This window comes from Anser brachyrhynchus (assembly GCF_964034855.1).
Source record: "Anser brachyrhynchus genome assembly, chromosome: 3".
Taxonomy (NCBI): Eukaryota; Metazoa; Chordata; class Aves; order Anseriformes; family Anatidae; genus Anser; species Anser brachyrhynchus.
This window is the reverse complement of record NC_137696.1, coordinates 55,856,270-55,880,098: the sequence shown is the minus strand read 5'-3', so window position 1 is coordinate 55,880,098 and position 23,829 is coordinate 55,856,270. Positions and strand designations below refer to the sequence as shown.

The following is a 23,829-nucleotide window of genomic DNA, read 5'->3' as shown; positions in this document are numbered from 1 at the left end:
ACTCTTTCAGCTGGTGGAAAGCACATGCCTCACAGAATGCTTTCACTGGGCAGCCTATATCATCAATAGAAGAACAAAAAATATGTCAGGAGCAGCCAAACATAGTTTATCAAACCAATTAACATCTTCTATAACGAAGTTTTAGGTGTCCTGAATCTTTGAGGTGGACTCTTCTGGTACTAACAGTTGAAAAGCCAGCTTCACGCACAAATACCATTTTAACATTTTAATTTTCTTTCATCACTGACTGTTTATTCTTGCCACTTCCCACTTTCTTTTTTGGTAATCCAGCAAAAACTTTGCCAGAGTTGCTGAGTGGGATTTGAAAATGAACACAGTCCTTAGGTATGAGGGGAAACACTTCTTGCAAGCATGACAAAGAAATACCCAGGAGGTTTGCTGGCCTTCAGTCTGAATTGCAACACTTCACTTTAAAACACACTACCCAAGGCCTTCGGGTGTCTGCCATCTATAAATCTGTTAGCTTAGACACAGTGCTGTGCTCACACTGTCACTCAGATGCTACACATACCTGTTGTACATGAAGCTCTATTACAACACGCAGAAATATGAGCTCATTACTCCAGATCAAAGCACAGTTTCAATTCTGACATGTAACAACAACAGTCAACACAGTATCATATTATGTAGACTGGTTCATCACTGGAAGCAGCACTCTTTGACCAAATATGAAGTAAATCCTCACAGCAGCAATACTGGAAGGACATACCCATCCTGTGCTTTTAGAAATAGGCATGTTTCTAAATCATGCTCCTTAGGGAGCCAAACTATATAAATCCAAAGATGCAGTTCAGGAATTTAACATCCTCTCTCCTCACAAATATTTTAATTCTTTATCTTCAGAGGATGAATTGAATTTCTCACACTAGTTTCCTCTGAAAAGTGAAATCCGACTGGAATAGACTTTAGACAAGAATAAAGTCATATACCTACACACTTGCTTCCTCTGTAATAAGTATTTAAGTTAAATTTGATTAATATACATCTTAATGAATAACACATACCAATTGATCCAACAGAAGACCTCAAAATAGTCTCCTGTCATGAAGCTATATGCCAATTTTATGTATTAGGTAAGATTTATCCCACTAAAGAGTAAGTGTGCATTATGACCATCATTGTGGCACATAAACCTTGGAAATCTAAGCATAGCCAACACTGCTATTATTTGACAGATAGGAGGAAGGGACAGGTACATAAAAATTAATTTTACGTATTAGTTGTTACAATGAACAGAGTAATGAAGATGAGCTGAGCCTATGAACTATGAAGGTCTGTCTGCCTTATAACCCAAGGTACCCTGATATAACTCGTGCGCGCAGTAAATTCAGGAAAATTTCTCTGGTTTCAGGCTTACAACATACGTGCAACTTGCTGTGAATTTCTAAACCAATTGATCCAAAGCCTTCTATTTCAGAACTGCAACCTGACTAAAACACAAATATATGGAAAAGTGACCTTCTTAACAAGCTCTTAGCTTCTTTCTGAAGTCTAGTAGCAGGAAATTTGAAATAAACTCCAAAATCAATCAAAGTCATATAACTTACTAAAGATAGAAAAAACATTATGCTGTATCAAAAGCTCCCTTGAACTACAACCAAATTTAACTGATATATTATGCTTCATAAGATGTTGGATGATTTTGTGCATAAGCTTCAGGCAGATTTATCACAGAAGAAACAACAACTTTACTGAAAACCTGCCTAATTAAAAAAATACAATTAAAATAATAAACATGACAATTAGAATTAAAAATAATTGACCTGAGACAGTGAAAAAAACACTATAATCAAACTGTATGATTTCAGTTCTGTATTTGGCTTAGCCACAATTGATGTTGGTCTGGTTTAGTTTAAGCCTAGGTTTAAAAATTCAAAATAAGTTCAGGTCCAGATTCAGTTCAAGGAGAAAGAGGATGGGTAAATGACTAGAACAACCAACCCCTGTACTTTCTTCTGGTTTGATTCAACTCCAGTTCTGAAATCCTTGTTGGTTACATTAAAAAAAAAGACTTTTTGATGTGTAATCAAAGAGTAGTCACATGCAAGCAAAAACTGCTTCTATTTCGTCTGAATAATCCTGAACTACCTCTGGTAAAACATATAAAAATGTTATAGAAATATATAAAACTTAAATATATTTCTAGTATATTGTACTCGTTGAAAAATCACAAACCCTTGCAACTCCCACCAATAATAAGCTTTGAAAGAGTTAAGGTTGGTGTCTTCTTTGAACTCAAAATTATGGAACTAAGCAAGCAACAACTGCTGTTTGTAGTTCTTTTGTGTAGTCATAAAATTTTGAAGTGTTTGGTATTTGGTACCAGTACGGGCTGTCTTCTTACTGGATCTATTCTCCTGTCATATTTAGGAATATGTATATCAAGCAAAGATCTCAAAACAGTGTTAACAACCACCATGAATAGATTTTTCATCACCCTGTAAAAATTTTTCTCACATACATTGTGCTTTTCAGCATACAGCCAAAGCTATTTTTTTTCTTCCACAATCACGAGTTAAAAATGAAGGTTGACTTTGTTTTTATCCATGACAAGCACCTGTAGACGTTGTCTAGCAGGCCGTCACAAAACACATACTGCATGCTTCACAAACTATCAACCGTCACCTAAAACGTGAGTAAAATACCTGGTAAGATTCACTGAAATTCCAAAACACATTCCCAACCATAGATACAGACTAGTTTGTACCTGTAGAACTAGTCTGAAATGTCAGTTCACAGTCAAGCTAGCGTAGAGTACCTTGACTCTAAATAGATGTTGCTTTAAGATGCGACCCTGAAATTCTTTTCCGAGTAAAAAGATGACAGAAACATACATCATATTCTTGCATCGCAAGTGAAGGAAAAATCTTGCATTTCTACTCATGTTTTAGAAAATACATAACTCTTAGTCTATGATTTTTTTTTAAGAAAGTCTTTTTGAATTTTCAACTGATTAACTCAGAACATGCAATTTAATAAGTTATAAATGTCTATTTAATATACCATCTGCTTACAATTTACACTGGAACATACAAAATAGCAGTGTTCTTAGTGAGGAAGGACCAACGCTTCTTGCTTTGGTCAAAATCTGTGGAAATGGCTGAATAACAGAATATTTTTTTCCACTCCCCTCTATCATGAAATCATTGAATCTTTGGTTTTGCTGATCTTGAATACTATGGACAGTAGCAATATGCTGCTTTGTCACATTGTCTGAACCTGAACTTCACGCAACTAGTTAAGAATTTGTCTGAATGCCTACATAGGTTAGTATGATTACTTTCTAATGCTGTTGTCTCAAAGAATGAGAAATACACTCAAGTTTCTCTAAAACATCCACATTAAGCACGCAAACACTTTTACTAGGAAGATTTACAAACTCAGTACTAGTAATCTCTGAAGGTTATTAGAACTGTACAGCAGTTGAAAAAATCTTATGCATAAAAATCTTCAGATGTATTAAAACAGAAATGCTTTAAAGATAGAAATAAAAGAATTCAATGAATGCAGTCTTGAAATACAAACAAGTACATGTAAGTTCCTTGCATTTTTGAAGGCACTAAACACCGATATTAACATTCAAGAACTGGAGAATGCAAAACCCCAAAGACTAGTTCATATAGCTCCAATCCTATTAATACAGCAAATAATTATGCTTTAGCTTAACAGAGTTATGTAAACATATACAGCAATAATTATTTCTAAGCTACCAAAGTCTGGATAACGGAAAGAACTAGAAATAACTAGAAATCATTAGAAATGTTAAATAACTCTAAAGAAATTAATTTCAGTCTCTACAGAAAGTGAGCTTGTAGCTCTAGCTAATCAAGATTTGGAAAGGATGGTGAAGGAAGGCAGGATCAACTACCTGGTTAAGAAACCAACTCTTACAAAACCTGTTCTAACCTATTAAATATTCCAGGTAAACTCAGCTTTTCAACTGCTGGCTTCAGAAGGCAGTTCTGGAACTTCCGCCCATCTTTTGTTTCCCTTCACAATGTCAAAGGAGCAGCAGATCCCAGCTTTCAGTTCTGTATCATCTCAAGGTGGAAACATTCCTTTCATGCCTAACTCTTCCTTGGCAGCAGATGATGGAAGACCATAAAGGAAGTAATATTTGGCTATTGAGCCTATCACCTCTGAAATGCATTTTTTTTTTTCCTCTTCGGGAAAAATCACAGAGAAACTAACAAAACTAGACCACAGTCTCAAGTATGCCTTCACCCACCCCAGTCACTGTTCCTTGGGTTTTGTTTTATTCTACACTCCTGTTATAAGGTGGTCAGATCACACACCTCTGCCCAAGGGCTGGAGAAAACTGGCATACTAGGGAAATGAAAAACGTTATGCTTTTAAAATCTGCTTTATATTTTCTGAATTCTTGGATGCTGTGACTGCTGGAATAAGTCCTGAGAGTAACTCATAGTTTTGATGGGTTACCATCAGCCCCCTAGAGGGCTGTGCAATGCACCAACACCTCAACTTTTAAACCCTACAAGCAACATCTTTGTAGTAGGAAGCTTTCACTTGTAATCCACAAATCACAGTTACAATGTTAATAAGTAAATAAGAATTGTCATCATCTTACACGAGTTCTGAAGCTTTCTGAGCCAGGATGGGGACCAAGCAAGGGAAGGTTCTAGCCTCAGAGGACCACTGGATTTGGTGAGCTAGATCTTTAGTCTATAGACATCAATAACTTATGAGACAGGTTCTTGCTTTCCTCCTCTCTCCTGCCAGTACATAGACTATCATGGTTGCTTTTTTCCTTCCAGTTTCTTTCAATGATGCCATGAACAAGAAATGATAGATGCATGATGGATTAAAATCAGTTTCTAAAACTAAAACAATTACTTAAAATGGAATAACAAAAAATATTTGTGGTGAGTAAACAGCAAGTAAAAAAAGCAGGTTCAGATGTTCAAAAATATTTTATTGCCATGAGATGACTTACTTATATAAGAGGTGCGAAGCTTTTTCACAGACTCTGAATATAAGTTAGAAAGGCCGCACATGCAAGAAGCCACAGTCAGCATACCTTTATGCAGCAATGAGAAAAGGAAAGACGGAGACACTAACAGTACATTTGAGATAGAAAAGCCAGCTGAACAACTTGTATAACCAGATTTAGAAAACGCTCTTGCCATGCAGATCATTAGTATTAAAATGTAAGATGAAAAATTATATGATTTCATGTAAGTTATATTCATGAGCAAGAAAGACTCAATTCATGAACGTCTTAGCCACAGTGTTAACTCAGAGTTATGCTGAACATTAAAATAATAAAAGGCAAGTAATTTTTAACACTAAAAATGCAGTTAATACATAAATGCATGAGGCAGAAGTTAAGCCCTTTACTACCAAGAGCAATTAACACAGTGAAGCAGCAAAGTTATTTCTTTCTCAAAAATATATATATTTTTAAATTTATACTTAAAGTATAGCTTATCTGACACAGCCTAAGAACTGCTTATGTTCTGCTTTATGCTAATACTTTTTAAAGCAGCTTCCTCAGTTGAAGTAAGCTGACTGGTGGTAACTACATCTTTCTCAAACCAATGTTTTACTAAAATTTCCTGGAGCATCCATTTTCACTTGGATAACATGTTACTTGAACGTTATTCTGGATCACTTAAAATAAACCAACCAACCCTAGAGCATGAAGAAGTTTTTTGAACATCAATAATTTCCCATCAAATGATAATCAATTGGGGGCAGCAGTGACTTTGTTGATAGCCCTGTCTTTAGCTGCTTTCCAAATTAGCTTAAAAGTATCCACTAAATAACAAGGAGGAGAAAATCTTAAAATTCTAACTTTTAATTTTGGCAATAAAAAGTTTGGAATTTTGACTGGAAGGTCATTTTCCTCCTCAGCTGCAAAGAAGCACCCTTCTTAGGTATACTTTTAAAACAAAGTTCATTTTTCAATAAAGCTTCTATTTTACTCATTTGGATTGGGAAGTTTAATTGGTTCATTTATATCAAAGGCTTCCTCTGAAACTAATATAAGAGCATGTACAATATTATAACATGCTTTAGATTATCATGGACCTTTTTAAACAAAGGTTAAAATAGGATGCAAAGTGATCTTCACAGATACAGTGACTATCTGCTAATATTAATAGGTTTATACATGCATGTGATGTGGATACTAGGCTTAGCAGAAGATACTAAGACTTCAAGCCATGCTATTAAGTTAAATGCATAAATTTACTGACTGTAACTTGTATCTATACACACAGAACATGCGTTTCCATCTGTTTTTTAAAAAATAACATTACACTAAAAACATAAGCAATGATATCAAGCATTACTGAGTATTGTTTTATTGAGTATTGTTTTTGAAGGAAAAAGTAACGAACCTGCAATAGTGACGATCAAGAAGAAAGGATGAAACCATAACAGCAAAAGCATACTTGTATTCAAAGAATAGACACTGTTAGCCCAGATAAACTCAGACGTAGCTGGTTAAAATAAGTGCTGGATAACTCACCCCCAGATGGCTGCCGAGTTTTTCGGGGAGATCGCGGCTCCCTACGATAAGGATCATTGGAGCCATACAGTTCAATAGTGCCAAGATTCAAAAGCACTGTCTTCTGCAGGTAATCAACCATGGCAATACCATTACAGTTTCCAAAAACTACTCTGGAAAAAGATAAGTGGAAGGGAAGATAATGATAATCAAATATAGGTATAATTTTATTTTGGTATTTTTTGCTATTCAGAATTTTAAGACTTCCTAATTTTTTCTTATATTATTATTACTATTTTTAAAAAAATGCCCTAAATTAAGAATATGTATTAATTATAATTTTAGAATGCAGCATTGTTTGTGTTCTTTTGTATAAAGATGTGACATTGAGTAGAGTAGATCACTGTCATTGTATGTGCCAACCTATCTGACAGAGGCTTAACTGACATTTAGCTCTACAGTGCAAACACAAGGAAGAATGATACTGTTTTGTTTCTGATGTTAGCATCATCAGGAACTGCCATAACCCACAAAATTTAAGCACAGGAAACTGATTGCATCTAGTGTTGCTGTGCAAGTCATGTGAACACATTGACTTAATTTTTAATAGCTGCCACATTAACAAAATAATGAAAAACAAAATTGCATAGAATATACTTACAGGCCGTATGCTGAATTGACTGCTAAGCTGGTTATCTGCTGAGGAGGTTCTCCACTCACCCACACTAGTTGGATAACTAGCTCAATTTGGTAACCTGGAGACTGCTTAAGAGGAGAATTTTTAACTCTGCAAAGTAAAAAAAATATATCTTTTTGAGACTCTAAAATCTCATTTTTTTCCTTATAGGTTCAGAATTCACTGAATTCTGTATTACACTGGACTTTTGAAAGTTTGGAAAGCTGCAAAGAAAATCAACAAAAAACAGAAAACTACATTAGAACTGGTCATTCAGTCTTTTAAAAGCCCTGTTGATTCATTATTGTGTTGAAAATGAATTGAGTAATGATCACATACACTTCATTTCTCTCTTCTTCAGAAAAAGAACAGCATTAGCATGCTGTATTGACTTGACCAGTGCCTAAAAGGAAGGTGGTACTAACTCTTTTCTGAGTTTCTAAAAGAACTCTGGTTTAGAGGATGGGAGAGTGTGGGAGAGTGAGGCATGTGGATAGAAGAAGCGTATGGAAAAGGAAAACAGAAGCACAAGGTATTAGACAAACACAAACAAGAAATTGACAATACGGAAAAAAATTCAAAGCCAGGTAAAATGACTGTGATGGTAGACACAGGAAAAGCTTGAGGGGTGGGGAGGCGTTGGGGAATTGATGCTCTTGGAAACATTGTCTGCATGCTGATGAACAAACTTAGCAATTTAAACATTTTTATTTAAAATGTTTGTTCTAAAGCATGAACATCTATAACTATACTAACACCTGTGCCAAAGTTTCCCAAAACAACCAGCAGAGTCACAAAATTATTTTCTGATTATTATTATTAATATCAACTGGAATTAGGACATTTAAAGAAATTAAGATTGGAATCAATTTATTGAAACGGAATTTAACTTTCAGATATTTGCAGAATGTTGCTGTAACAAATGAGTTTCACTGACAGTAACATTTCTGTAAGAATTTCCAAGTAGATATATTATCAGCATATAAATATTCTTGTTTCACACTCAAAAGCATAGCAGAATACACTTACTTTAAACATGGGACATTATCGCGAAGTCCATCAGATGAACTACTACTAGTTGAAGGATGAGACTGGGGAACAATGGATTGAGGATTGGAACCTGTGCCAGGAGTTGGTAAAGGTGGCACCTGCTCACCATCTGGAGATTCAATATCATTTATTTCATACAACAGACGTACTTCCAGCATCTGCAACGAAGTTAAAAACAACAACAACAATCTGTAAATCCTGTCTTCCAAAAAAAATACATGAATTAAATGAAGTGCAACCGAAATTACTAGTACTAAAAGTGACATCCAGGACTTTTTCATCTTTTTAAAGGTAACAGTTGCTTATTAAATATCACAACATAAACACACAGTCTTCAGAAATAGAGTAATACTAGCTACTTGAGATTGAACATTTGATTACAAAAACCTGAAAATCTAACTTATTTCTCACCATTTACAAGTTTCCTGCTCAATAATGACAATAAAAGGAAATACTGAATACAAGACCCATTTAATTGTCATTCTGTGCATGTAATACTCTCAGTTATGATGAAAGCTTATTTTATGGAGTGTGGGAATGCTGAAACTAAAAAGAGCCAAAGGAAGGCGAACAGCTTGACTGACATACCCATTCAGTAGCACTATACATACAGAACTTAATTCAATGTTTAATGTTGTATCGATCTAGACTATACATTTTAAAGAACAGAAGCTCATCGTGATTTCAGATTTTCTTCTGTTGGGTCTGCAACAATATTAGTATTAATTGTAGCATAGTTTAAAGAAAGTTTTCCAATATCTTATTCTCATCTGCAAAGCAGAACTTAATTCAGACAAATAACTATACCGTAAACTTTAAAGCATTCCTAGTAAAGAATCAGCTTGCTACTTGCTTATTTCTAAAAATCCATTAGAAAATACTATTCCTTTAGAAGGGAATGTACTTGTACATGACTAAACACTAGAAGAAAAAAAACAAACATGCCTCATCTCCTTTAATAAAACTTGTCTGAAGTGGAAAGAATAAGAACTGTATCACCACTAATGCTTTATTCAGAACATTGATAACTCACCAGCTTCAAGTTCGCTTTCTGATCATACATCCAGATAAGCAAAGTTGCATGTGTCTAATTTAACAAAAAAGATTTCTCAATCTCTTGTACTAGCCTTCTCAAGTCTTCTACAACTTGTCATTGTATCGAATCAATAACAGCAAACTCCTTAACAGACCTTTGGGCATGTATGGCACAGTTCTTCCCTTCTAGTTCTGCATATGGCAGAATTTTTACCAAGAAAAATGGTAATTATTAGTAATCAAGCAAAAAAAAAAGGTATCAACTAAAAGATTTGAAAATTCTTTGACTCCATATCTCATTCACTTCCGTTTAAAATATATCTCTGATTCAACCAAGTTTTGATCCACACTTTGGTTTGATAGAGCAAAGAACTATTATCGGTAGCAAAATCTGAAAAAGGCAATGAAAAACAAAATCTTGCTGTGTAATTTTTATTTCTGCTGAATTTCATAATTTATTACTTTTCTTCCATGAAAAAGCCCTCCCAGTTTTGAGGTGATCTTTTTTGTCCATTTTACTAACAAAATTAAAAACTGAATTGCTGCAAAAATCTTATTATAGCCATATCCTATAAAGTTATATGAATTACCGGAATGACTTCTGTTGTCACTTCCTGCTTGCTGAACCTGTAAATAATGACATGTGCAGAAACTCCAGCTATGCACAGCATTCTACTTTCTGGACACCATGAGATGATCTGAATAGCATACGGATCTTCATCTACTATATCCGTGTTTGGCCTGTCATCCTTATTCCGCGATTTTTCAAATACTTTAGCTGTTTTGAGCTTATAGAGTACTTGCAGCGTTACTAGGAACAAACCAAGAGAAATAAAAATTAGTACCCATTTAAGCAAATATTTTTCTCGATATTTTTTCTAATTTAGAAACGTTTCTTGATAGAGACAGTCAATGTGTTCAGTAAAACACAGCAGAGCAGAAAAAATCAGTAACTGTGTTGATACCGCCCATGCAGTGCACCACTTGCCCAATGCAGGATCAGTTAGTATCAAAAACTTTTCCCATCTATAGATATATATGTTAAGCTTAAGTTACAAACTGCTGTCAGAGTTTCTCATGTTTAACAACACTTCGGGTTCTCTTTATATGGGTAAGAACTAGTTATATTTACCACACCACAACTTAAGCCTATGGCACACAAAGTGAAGTTCCTTCCCTTTCTCCTTACAGTATTTCAAATCCATGTCCTCTTGCCTGTGTTCTCAAACTTAACAGCCTCAATTCCTTCAATTTTTCAAAAACACTGCCCTCTGATCAATCTGTATTTTTCTTGATAGTTGATACACCAGAACTGTTCTAGTGAAGTCTTACCACAGTTTAAAACTGTGAAAGAGTAACTTCATCTTGGTTTTACAGATATTGCCATTTATTCATTGTAATGTTTTTTTTTTGTGCTGACACTGCACTCCCACAGAACTCCATTTTTTTTTCTAGACTAAGTTCTGAGTATATAGCCTTGAACCTATATTCAAATAAATGGTCTCATGCTATTCAACAATTAGTAATATTAACCTCAATTATAATTCTAATTCTTTCTTCCAATATTCTTGCAACTGCCCTAGTGTTGCTTTCAAACTTCATAGGAAGTCTCTGGTCAGTCATCCAAACCCTTGACGTCAGTACTAATCATATCCCTATGAAAACCTAACCTATCCTTTCTGCTCTTCTGTATTTCAGTAGCTTCACCCGACTCACATTGCCCTATTACATCTATAGGGCTGTGGTCTTGGAGAAATTTGGAAAAGGTTTAAAATTAAGACACAGGATATCTGTAGTTTCCACTTTAACAGGCTTATTAATCTGTTATTAAAATGAAACTAAATGGCTTTAACAGGAGCGACTTTTTACAGATCTATGCTGAATAATATTTTTAACCACAGAGAATCAATCGGTTTTTCTTTCTTCCAGGTTCCACCCCCACTCGAAACAAATTAAAGATCTATAATACTCCCAATACTCCTCCTCCCAGTTTTTAAACATATATATTGCATCTGTTCCAACCCACACACTCCTTAGCATTTTGGAGCCTCACCAGTCTTCCACAAGTTTTCAAAGACAACCGATAATGATTCCAAGATTATTTCAGACAGCTATAAAGCCCTAAGAGTAAGTTTAGTCAGAACTAGATGATTTAAAACATCTAACTCAATGTAGTCCATTCTAATTTGAATTCTTACTGCATTTCTCACTGTTAGCTGCGTAGACCATTGGAGGCAATTGACCCTTTAAAAATGTAAAATGGTTTGTTCAGTGCTACAAAGAATTTTACTACTCTCCTGCCTTTATTCACAAATGTGTAGATCATTTTACTAACACAAATTACTACTGGTTCCAATTCTCATTTTTAGATACTCTGAGTTCCAGGGTGCTGATATTATATAAAAACAACTCTAATTTTAGACTGAAATAATTTACTGAAATTCAATTACTAAAGTAAGTACTGAGTACTAAAAAGGGATGCATTTGCCTGGCATTCATCTGTATGGTCAATAAGCTACTTCTGAAATTTAAAAAACAATCAAAAAACTTATTTTCCAGCTGAACCTTGAACTACTAGGACAGATTGCTGTACCTGGGTTGGGGCAATCCCAGACATGAGTACAGACTGGGAGAAGAACTTACTGTGGGCAGCCACGTGGAAAAAGACTTGGGGGGTTCTGGTGGACAAAGAGCTTGACATGAGCATGAACAACCTGATCTAGCGGATGGCATCCCTGCCCAGGTCAGGGGCTTGAAACTAGATGATCTTTAAAGTCCTCCCGACCCAAGCCATATGATTCTATGATTTTCACTGAGGTGGTTAAAAAAAAAGTGAAAGCTTAACTAAAAAAAAATCATGTTAGTTTTATTTAATTTTAAATCAAAATTTCATATGGAGTTGATGACTGTACATAAAGCAGGAAATATAAGAATGACTAGTTTGTAATTGCATTCCTTTAGAGAAATCATTAAGTTTACAAAACTCCTGCTGAATAGAAGAAAGTTCTCTACTGAAAACACTTACTTGCTGAGGCATCCCAAAACTTGATTGACCCATCAGCATGCCTATGAAATATTAAAAATTAATAAGATCATAAAAAGGTTAGTTGGAGCATTAGACCTCTTTGCTACTAACTGATTAAAGATATGACTGACATCATTTTTATTAGTATTTGTAATGACATTTTGTTTTTTAACAACTTATGGTAAACCATTTACAAACGCATGCCCCACTTATTTAGACAAAAAGGATTAAAAAACATTTGGAGGTTAACTCACTGAAATTCCACTGTACTAATTTACCATTTTAAACTGTTTTGAGTTACCTACATTTCTCATAAGCAGTTTGGCATATCTTACCATGCGTTGTTTCTTAAAATGACGATCATTATTTAGAGTGACACTCGTAAAGTAAACGCCTAAATTAACTTTCAGAGTATTCAGTGTATTTCAGTATATTCCGTATTTCAGCATAAATGAGTTTTCTAGTCTGTTTTTATCCTTAAATCATAGTCAGAGGACTAGACTTTTCAGGACCATCTCTCAAAGTCTCTGTAGTATTTAGTATGAAGTGACAGTAATCCTCATCAGGGCTAATGAGCTGTTCTAAAAAAAATATTTTACTGGTACTCTCACTTTCAGTGATGCACTGCATGGTTATAAATTAAATTTCATTTATACTGCTTACAGTAGAGTTAGAAGGACCTGTTTAAAAAAAGATCAAAATGAACAGATTTAAGTATTTGGTTATTTATTTTTAAAAGAAAAACTTGGCTTCCCTTTGAGAACTGAAAATCAATAACAATTTAATGGACTTCCTATGCTTTAAAACACAGTTCAAGTATTTTCCAAAAGTTAAGAATAAAAGGAAAAATTCCAGGATGTATAGATAGACAATCATAACAACACATAATAATAATCCCTGTAAAACACTTGCTTTCATACTATTCCTACCTTCTCTTCCACATTTTACTTTCTTGTCAAGATTATGCAAATATCTTGTCTAGTGAACATAATTTCTTAAATGATTAAACCACTCATGGAACATTTTTTTTTTCTATAAACGATCAAAATATTCTCAGTTCTACTCAACCAGCTAAGCAAGTTATTACTACACTGTGGTGTCACTTACCCCGTAATTATTATCTCTGGATAGCTCTGAGTAATCAAACCCCAGTTGCCTCCACTGATAGGCCATTCCTAGAAGATTAATCAATACAATACAGGATCAAATTTGGCAATATAGTAAATGAATTTGAATGCAGGAACAAATACACCAAGGAAGAAAATAAGATACAGCGCAGAGTTAAGCCACTGAAATTATTACAGGTAACGCAGATTCCAGTATTTCGCAAGTTCGAAAAGTTACTAGATATGTCTACAGCAAAGAAAAGTCAACAAGGTCTATGGATGACACCCATGCTCCAAGAAGACCCTTAGCTTCCAGTGATGTGGCAATCAATTGAATCACATCAGGAAAGCGTAACTACAGGCATGACACATGCTATGTCCTCTCTAGACATCTGCTACTAGCCAAAGACAGAATAATCAGTCAGGTGGAGCTTTAGTCATAGCATGGCCATGCTTACACTGTTTAGAGCAGTTGATTTTCAGTATTTTCAAATAACACTTATGTACTACATGTTTTACCTTCTTACTGTAACCTTGACGTTTCTGTCGAGCACCAACTGAATAGAGTGCAGGTATGAGGTCCACAGGACAATCAGCAAAATATTCACAACAGGTAACTGGAGACTCATGTATTGTCAAAGGATAAGGATTCTCAAATATAGGGTACCTTTAAGGGATGAAAGTGGAAGACTTAATCTAGGCAAAAATAATTTATTTTAAATCCAGAACAAGTGAAACACTGAAGACTGTTTGGGTTCTTTTTGTACAAAGGAAAATAAATGCATACAAAATTAGGTTATGAATGAATATATTATGAAACTTCACTTCTCATCGAGTACACTATCCAGATTCTGTAGATCTCTAGACAGAACCTGAAGTTTGTACTGTTCCTAGAATATTTTTACAACACTGCTGTTCTTTACAGTCTCATTTTCAAAATGTTAATGAGCCTTAATGTGGAAAAAAAGTCAATAATATTCAGGTATATGTATCTGTGCTCAAAGGACATTTCTCTTCAGTTAAATTAATACTATGCTTTTTTTGTGTGTGAATTGAAAACAGCTTTTCAACCCATTTAAAGGAAAAATTAGCAAAAACAGATGAAAACTTTATGCATACAAATAATTTTACATAAAGCTATCCGTGAAGCTAAAAATCTTCTAAAAACTGAATGAAAGAGGCTTAATTTTAACAAGATGTTCAACCCATATGACAGCATAGGGCAAAAGGAAAAATCCTGTAGCATCTATGCATGCATCTGTGCATTTTATTGCTTTTTCCAGGTGCAAAAGAATTAATACGCTGCAAGTGAAACAAAGACCATATAGGTCTTCTAAACAACATAGCTACTGAAGATTATTATTACTTTAACATGAAACGGAACAAGAATTATCTTTAGATTTCAGCCACTGCCAACTACTTCACTTAAGAAAAAAAGACTTGTAAAACGCATTTTATTTCAAGCCCATTAAACTTGTTTTATGAATCTATGAAGCTTAATGCCATGGGTTTAATCAGAAACAAATTTTGGCTTCAGCATATGGCAATGTAAAAAATGGCCACATAGAAAATCTAAATGAAACTGCTCAGTAGTTTCCATTCCCATTAAAGTTGTGAACTAAACCAATTTCAAATATTAGGATTAAACTTGACCTTCTTCCAAATTTCACAGATCCTTTATTGTCTAAGGTATCACCACAGACTTTGAGGATACTTATTTACAAGCTTTTGTTCTGCCATAGATGGATGTTCTTCACATGGTTCATTACTTTTAATCAGGAACATCAAAGATCTTATCTGTCAAGTTCCCTTGCTACTAATCCATTAATAGTTGGTGATTGTTGCCTATAATGATTTTGAAACCTCTGATTGCAAGACCCACCACAGCGTACAGATTGTTCCATGGGCAAAGTAATACAAATTTCAAGATGCATGGGGCAAGTTTTAGTTGTGAAAACTGTAATGAGATACTACTTTTAAGCAACCTCTTACCACACTAAGGAACGAGGGAATATGTTACCATTCTAATTTTGTGTATATACACAAATTTGTGTGTGTGTGTGTGTACATGGTAGTTATTACATCTGTACTGAGTTACTTCTAACCAATACTTAAAACTTTTCAATTCGGCAATAATATTAACAAATATTTGTTTTTATATGATGACAACCACACGCATTGTCAGCCAAAACTACCCAACCTCTCAGAACACCTGTTACACCTGCTCCCTTCCCTAAAATTTTGTGCAGTATTTCGCCAACTGAGCTCTAGTTGACTCTAAAATAAACTGATAATTAAAAAGCACAAGTGATCTGTTAGTAATTTCTGTCAGTCAACTTTGGAAAAAGTTGCATATACTGTACCCATCTACTACATGTTAACTTGAGAAAAGCTGCTTTCAAAAGGTATTATAGTCTACCAAATAAAACTTATACCAAATATTCAAAATGTTATGTTTTAGGCAGGGAGGCAGTATGGTGGATTAAGCAGCTAAAGATCAGAACAACATGCTGACTACTGCAAGCAACCATTAAAAAGACTATACAAGACTCTTACCCATTTTGTGCAAGGTCAATCAGCACTAAGTCCTTTTCTAAAAGAACGACTACAGCATACGGTTCCTGAAAGTCTAAAAGCAAAAAAAAAGTTAAGTTATAGGTAAACATCATACTCTGGATGCACAGCACTCAATCAGTCCTTGCACTTGATTAGTCAAGAGTAGAAAAGCAATTTAGATGTCACACAGTTTCTGAAGGTATTTATGCACTCACTCCTCTGAATACTTTAAGTTTGGAAAAGCCACACTCCTTTAGCTAAATGTCCTCAGTTCTTTTTCAATTTGCTAGAACCATTTGAACAGCTCACATAACATGAAAAGGAACATGCAGATGAACTTGTATAAGCATGATTCTGAAAGTACCAATTACTGAACAATAACATTCCCCCAATCCCAAATTTTCCTCTTATTTATATAAAGTAAATAAAACGGAAGTTTTCAAAGTTTAGCTTGCTGTCTTTCAGAACGACAAATTCTCAAATTCTGAGCTAAACAGTTCTATACGCTCTGATGGAAGTTGACAGCTAAAAACACCGGAATCAGAAAAAATAGCACTAATGTGGGACAACTACCTACTATATGATAAAGAAATCCCCTTCTGCAACAGAGAGATTACAAGTTAGTGAAGAATTTTGTGTGACTATTGGAATTAATAAGAAAGTCACTAAAGTTAAGAGTACTACACAAATGCTAATCAAGATTTAGCATTGACTGGAAAGGTCTCATGTGCACTAATAAATATTGATGAACACATCTGCTGCAATAACAGCTTAAAATTGTGATGCTACTTTTTGTCTGCACATGCTTTTGGGGTTAAAAAAAGGAAAACATGCAACCAGCAATCAGCATTCTTCTAGAAACAAAATAAGATTTTATTATGAACTCTTCTATTACGATGCTTTGGGAAAAAAACAGACCCCAGACAATAGGAATAACAGATGTTGCTGCTGCTGCAGTCTGATCCCCAGAGATAAAACAAAGACAATAGTAAGAAATATTCTGATGGGATAAAACTCCAGAGAAACGAGGTCAAAGTACAGAGAAAAATCTTTACAAAGCCTACCATTAGGATACGGCGTTTCGCAGAGGGTTAGAAAATCAACGATAGAGTAATCCATTTCTAGCACAGCAGTACTTTTCCCATGCATAACTGTTAAACAGGGTCTTCTTCCTACAGTGTCATATGACAAGCCTCCTGAGAGAATGATGAAAGGTTCTCTGGAATAAAGCAGATGTATATAGGATCAAACCAAGGTAATAAGTAAAAAGACTGGTCAGTTTTTGTAACCTAGCAGAAAGGTTCAACAAGATATCATTAAGCAGACATATGTAAAGAATAACGCAAAGCAACTCAGCATGCAATAGGTAGTTTGGGTACGTTTCAAAATTTAGAAACAGACTGTTTCCCAAGATGAAGGTTTTTTTTTTTTTATTATTTTGTTGAATTTCAGAATTCTCTTCTATTGAACAGCAGATTCAGATTTGCCAACAGCTACATACATCCACAATATAAAATATTCCAGCAGGATTAGGAAGTAATAGTCCCAAGAATTTTGCTTTTTGTATAGAATCACCCTAAAGCTTGAAAGATTAAACATTTTGCAAAAAACGCAAAGTAATTTTGCAATCACAATAACTTGGCTGTCTTAGAAAAGCAACCAGGTGCTTGGCAAACTTCAAAGACCTTAAGAAACAAGTACATAAATAAATGCCAATATTTCTCAACACATATTTGCTCTAGATGTTTTTATCTATTTTCCCCTACCACCATGCATTAAATTGAAGGATTTTTTTTCTGTCATAGACTACACTCATGCTGTGTAATTAAATGACTGAGTAGAGCAAAACAAAGAGTCTTCTTGTCATGATAGAAGAGATTATGGACTTTGGAAAAAATTTAAGTCTCTACAGAAGTGTATTACAAAACTTATCCACATTTCCTCTAATATGCGCATAATATACAATTTACTGAAAGATGAAGTAAATATATTTTACTACATATTTTCTTCATTTCCTGATTATTAAAAGGCCACCACTCGTTTTAATACTGTTTATGTTTAAAATAGGGTCTTATACCTTTTAAAGAGCAGACTGACTGTTTATACAGCTGCTCAAGAAATCTCACCCACTACTTAGTGCTTCCTCAAATTTGAGGTTATATTTCTGAAGGAATAACAGGCACTAAGGGGGATGCAATTCCTCCTATTTACTTGTACACCCACTTTAGGATGGCAAGACACACCCTTTGCTTGTGTCTGTCTTCAACTGAAGTAGTTAACATGTCAGGATCTGGAGGAAATTTGTAGGAAAAAAGCTATTCTGAGAAAATGAGGCTGAAGAGACTTCTATGTTGTCTTTTCCCATATCACCATCTTTCCGACATCTAACTGGATTTCACTTGTGCTTCAAAGAAGCATGACGGATTAGGTACATCTTCTTGAGAAGTGCATGGAGAGTTTTGTTTATGCACATGCTGGCCCTCATAAGCTTGGCTAAAATAGACACTGTTTGCAGTACTGAAGGCAAAGCAGACTGGGACAGCTTCCAGTTTCTTGTTATTTTGCCATCTGCCTGATCCTTCAGAAAGCCCTTTAACTGAAGAGTTAACATGATCAAAGAGTTCTGAGGCTGAGAAACAGATCTCAAAGGAATGGACATAAGTTATACCATGAGCCCGCTGAGTTCATTCAGTACTCTGACTCCACCATAACAACAACTGAAAGCAGTAAGCAAAGTAGTAAGGACACTGCAAGCACTTTCCTTGAAACTTCTCCAAGTTCTCGCTTTGTTACACTTCTTCATATAGGAACTTCCTATAATCTTTTACAGTTGGGTCCATGAAGTGATTTCAGGAAAAGAATAAAATTTAATTTGATCTGATATTCTTCAGGATGTTAGTGAAGAGACATCACTTGTGTGATACACTTCCAGTTCCTCATTTTGCTGGAATGATTTACTGAAGTCTTGGCAAAAATGATAGGTTTTTTTTTTTTTTCTTAAGTAATGTGGCCAGAACAATTTACAGTTAACTATTAAGACTTCTGGATTCACCTAGATCATCTGGTAAAAACCAAAGGGATACATTTCAGTTTCCAAGTTTCTAACTTAGCAGTGAATATCACATACTGGTTTCTGCTAGTTTTATTTCTCAAGGTAATCAGGTTGCTTTTGGCAGGCTTACCAGAGCCTGTATCATTATGAAGCAAAGAATGGAAGAGCTGAGAATAGATTACACAGATCTGTCACATGGATATTTCACATATGAGTTAAAAATTAAAGTTAACTTTAGTCTAACAGAAAGACTAACAGGTTTGGATAGAAACTTTTCATATTTTTCATGAAGTCAAGATTTAACTAGAAAATGTACATTTGCGTTTATGGTAAACACTGTTGCTCTTCAATTGTGATACATATTAGAAGGTTAGCGCACACTGATGTTTAATAAAAACGATTTAAAAAAAATAAAAATTGTAATTTACATAATAGGTGAGATGGATTTGGCTTCAATAGGTACATATTACCTACCTAAATCTATGGGAAAAATTTAACAAGATAGAAAATGTTCAACAAGTAGTGATGCTCAGCTCTTAGAGAACAGCTATATAGCATTTCTAGCTGCTGTGAACATTGATTCCTCATTGAAACAGTTCTTCAGCAGGAACGAAATCAATCTCTTCGCATTAATTTGCACATCACTTAAATTTGTAAAATTACTTGGGGGAACACTGGAAAATATCACTACATGGGCGGAAACGTTTCATTGAAAAAAGTTTCAAAACCCACAGGATTAGATTTTGCTGTGTATCAATACACAATACAATCAAGATCAGTGGCTCACATTCCTGTAGGAATGTTTCTGCTCAGTTTTAGAGGTCAATTGTTAAACTTCAGTTTCAGCAATCAGAATCAGCAATTTGGGTGTGAGAAAACAGATATAGAAGTCACACCACTGGTACCAGCTGACTTCAGAACATGGGTGAACAATTTTCTTTCAAATCTACTATTACACATACTTCTGTAATTTGTGATGAAATTATTCTCTAATAATAAAGGTAGAAAAGGCTTCAAGAGTTATTTTAGTGCAAGAATGAAAGTCTTAAAGTAGTGGTCAATATAAATCATAAATTCACTTTGGGAGGTGTGTTTTTCAACCGACAAGCTCACAACACAAAATAATACTACTAAAACTAAATTCAGTAACTTTTACTTATCTGGATACCTTCTCATTATTCATGTAATCTGTGGATCCCAATAACATACATTTATCTTGCTCAGAGGTGCTGCTGTACTGTCAGTCACGACAGCTGCATTAGCTACCAATAGAATACCCTCTTTAATTATTAACAGGGAAACTTACAAGCTGTAATTTCCATTAAACAGAACTCAAGTAGCAGAAAATAAACTTGAGGAATTTTATATAATGCTGAAGTCAAACAGAGTGAATACCATCAGGGACTGAACCTGGGGGGTGGGAAATTAGCATTAGGAAATTCATGAGATTCTCTGGATACACTTTAGACAGGAAAATACATGTAAAGCCACCTCAGCATACTCAGATGGTATCCCACCTTTGGAACAACCACTTCAAAGACAGAATGATCTGGATGAACTTAAATGGCTGGAGAACAATGATGTTATGCTCTGTGATTGGAATGTTTTTACCAGTTTGACTAAGGAACACATCAGGAACTTGCCTTTTTGACCTCCTAGACCAGATACAGGATTGTCAATAGTAACTTTTCTACAGATGTAATATGCTCCCATGAATAAAGCTATAGACACACTACTGTTGAAGGGTAAATGTAACTTTGGGGAAAAAAAAAGGCAAAAAATGCAAAGACCCCCATAAACTTAAAGGACAAATATGTACTCTGTAAGCTCCCCATATCGTGCTCACTTCCTCCTGTTTTCCCCATTCCAACTTCATGATGCAGAGTAGGTAGTGGGGGGAAAAAAAAGAGAAGGTATTAATAAATGCTGCAACAACAGAAAGAATAGTGTCTCTAGCTTCTGTTACAGAATGCAGTCAGTTATGCTCCTTCCTTCTGTGTGGTTGTGGACATCTTTTCTCAGAAATAAAGTGTTTATTAGAATTAGAATTATGTTTTCACAATAAAGAAGTTAGGTAAAATAATTTATTACGCATTAACCTCTTTTTAACTTCTTCTAGTTTTTTGTTGTTGTTTTCTGAAGAACACCTAGAGCAGACAACTACAGAAGCAAAATTATTTCCTTTACTGGCTAGAAAAACAGATACATGTCCTGGACAAACCCAAAAGTGATTACTCTTCTTTACTACAAAAATTAAGCCATGAGCAATGTATGACAGTCAAAATTGTATCATGCTCCCACACCTAGTAAATTTCCATCGGTAAAGAGAAAAACTATAAAAAACTTAGGCACTGAGAGTTAGTTAGTCATGCTTTAAAATTCTTGTTATAAGATTGCAAATAGAAATCCAACTGCACACGTGAACAGTTATTTCTAGTGCAATGCTTCCTTACCACAGGGCAAACTGTTTAGTATTTATTTTGATTAAAGTTCTGGAAGGGAAGAATATCACAACATAGACGTGTTATTATAGATTTAGAAGTACACTGAGAACAGAGAAGAATATTAAAGAGAAATTAAAGAGAAATTCATCCAAACTGAATGTTTTGATGCACACTGGATAATAAGAGGTAACAGAAAAAAGCCTGCACTAGGAAACAGTCTCCCCAAAGAGCTACGTATTCTCAGAAATTGTAGTAGAACAAGCTCCTTTCTAAAAACTGTATGAAAGGTCAACCAGTTTTCGTATTGTAATATTGAAGCTTGTTCTATAAACTATTTTTTCAGAATTCATAGTAGAAGGCTTTTGACTGCAGAAATTGTAACCTAAAGTAGCTTCAACTTCAAGTTATCTGTACCTTTATTTAGATCTCAGTTTGACATTTCAGTTGCGAAAATATGCAGACAGATGTAGACTGCTGTAAAAAAATGAATTTTCAACTGCCTGTGGATGTTCAAACATCTGGGCACTAGCCCTAGGTTTCTACTTCACTTTTAGCAAACAAAATTTCACACAGCCACTGATATTATCTGCATAAATACTGATATATAGTAGAAATCAGTATTACATCATTAATAATATTCCATAGATTTGAATGCCTGGAAAGCAAACAAGATAATACATAATCACCTAGAAGTCAAAAAAAATTTTCAAATAGCTAAGCAGGTTTCCATGAATATTTTAACTTTATATTGCACCTTATACTCAACCATTTTAAAGCACTTTAGAACCATAAAGAAAAGAAATCCCATAAAGTTCATGAAATCCTTCAATCCTAATTGCAGTCTTGCTAACAAAACATGCTATTCAAGATACTGTAATTCCATCTCAGCCTCTTCTTGCAATTACTGCTTTGTTACTTTTTCAATGTGCATAATTAGGCACAATTCAATGCATAAATTACTGTACTCTACCAGAACAGCTTCCGTCAGTAACATTTTAGGGGAGTGCAGGGGGAGGAACATGTATTCAGAATTTAGAATATCTGCATCAGACCACTATTTTTCAAAGTTAAATTTTTCAGACCTCTACATTTCAGTGTCTTCTGTGCTGTCAGGCTTTTTTTTTTTTATTTAATAAGATATGTTCTCAGAAAATTGAGTAAAAATACACAAGGGTTGCTTTTGGTAGCATGGAATAAGCACGTAGATAGTGCATAAGTGATACCTTACCTAAGTTAAGGTTTGTGTATATAGCAATTTTTTCACATTTCTGTTTTTGCAGTTTATTCAGCAAATCTGATTTTTGAAAAACAATTTCAGCTTTTTTTACTGTAGCTCAGTGATACCAAAATATGTATCCGAACAACAGGAAATAAAGGACATTCTCAGAGAGCTGCATTTACTTTATGTATGCTATAACTTCACATGCAAAACAAGTCTTACCCAGCTCTAGTTGTTTTATATTCCACTTTAAGGATAGGTTTGCAGGGTTCTGGCTTCTTTCCATCCTTCAGCTGCTTTCCTAAAGTGAATTTTTTTTCTTATATTAATCTTACAACTCCATAACATGATGGCAAATTAAGAAATTCACTATGCAACTTACAAAGTAGAACATTTATGCAAACATATATTCAACACCTCTGACGATTACAAAGTATGCCTTGAAATACCATGAAAAGAATGTTAAAACTATCAGTACATCAATCCTGAGTATTTACAGTCATGTTGGTGGTGCCTTTTTTTGTGTGTGTTTGTTTCCAGTGTTGTGGAATTTTTATTTTCAAAAATATAATCTTCCCCTAAAAGTTATTTTAAGTAGCACTGGAGGATTTAAAACTTATCTCTACCATTTTGCAAACAAAATTTCTCAGCTTACAAGTAAAGTGAAGTTTATTCTAAGTGTTATCCTTAAGAGCTTGAATATGAAGGGCCACTCTTCCTCTACTTTGAAGTATTAGCAACTAAAGCTTCTATAGACACAATTTCTCCTGGCGTCAGTAGAGGTTAGAAGTACGATGTAAATATGCACCTGTCCTATCTGTACATTGATAACATTTGATAAAGCTATAAGGTTCTGCAGAAAATTTAGTTTGCAGCCCAATACCAAAATAAAAATGGTTATTAAGATGACAAAACATAAAACTGAAGTTAGTCTTGCCTTTGTTTTTTTAATCTTTGTCTGCTACAGGATCACAAGAAATTTATAGCTTCCTTTTTCCACTTTGGCCAACATCCATGATAATAAGCAGGGACTTGCTATAGTCTCAGATACGTAAACCAGAATGTTTAACTACAGCATCTTAAAACTTACAACTTACAGCATCTTACAACTAACCTCACAGATTATCCTCACCATTGCATTCACACTTGTCTGAGGTAAATAAGTTGCTAACA

General features: G+C 34.6%; 1 protein-coding gene across 12 annotated transcripts in view; it reads right to left on the bottom strand.

Moving 5' to 3' along the window:
- Positions 1-23,829, bottom strand: part of STXBP5 (syntaxin binding protein 5) — a 114,403-nt gene that overhangs the window by 30,692 nt on the left and 59,882 nt on the right. For 7 of the 12 annotated variants that reach the window (XM_080588503.1, XM_080588499.1, XM_080588498.1 and 4 more), the window contains 10 exons: positions 22,879-22,957; positions 17,006-17,160; positions 15,942-16,014; positions 13,905-14,052; positions 13,387-13,454; positions 12,280-12,320; positions 9,845-10,065; positions 8,199-8,377; positions 7,155-7,280; positions 6,515-6,666 (listed from right to left, as the gene is read on the bottom strand). In XM_080588503.1, the coding sequence (XP_080444629.1) occupies positions 6,515-6,666; positions 7,155-7,280; positions 8,199-8,377; positions 9,845-10,065; positions 12,280-12,320; positions 13,387-13,454; positions 13,905-14,052; positions 15,942-16,014; positions 17,006-17,160; positions 22,879-22,957 (1,242 nt within the window). Of the gene's footprint in view, positions 1-4,975; positions 5,060-6,514; positions 6,667-7,154; positions 7,281-8,198; positions 8,378-9,844; positions 10,066-12,279; positions 12,321-13,386; positions 13,455-13,904; positions 14,053-15,941; positions 16,015-17,005; positions 17,161-22,878; positions 22,958-23,829 lie in introns of all 12 variants that reach the window. The other 5 variants (XM_080588492.1, XM_080588496.1, XM_080588497.1 and 2 more) reach the window with 1 other exon arrangement.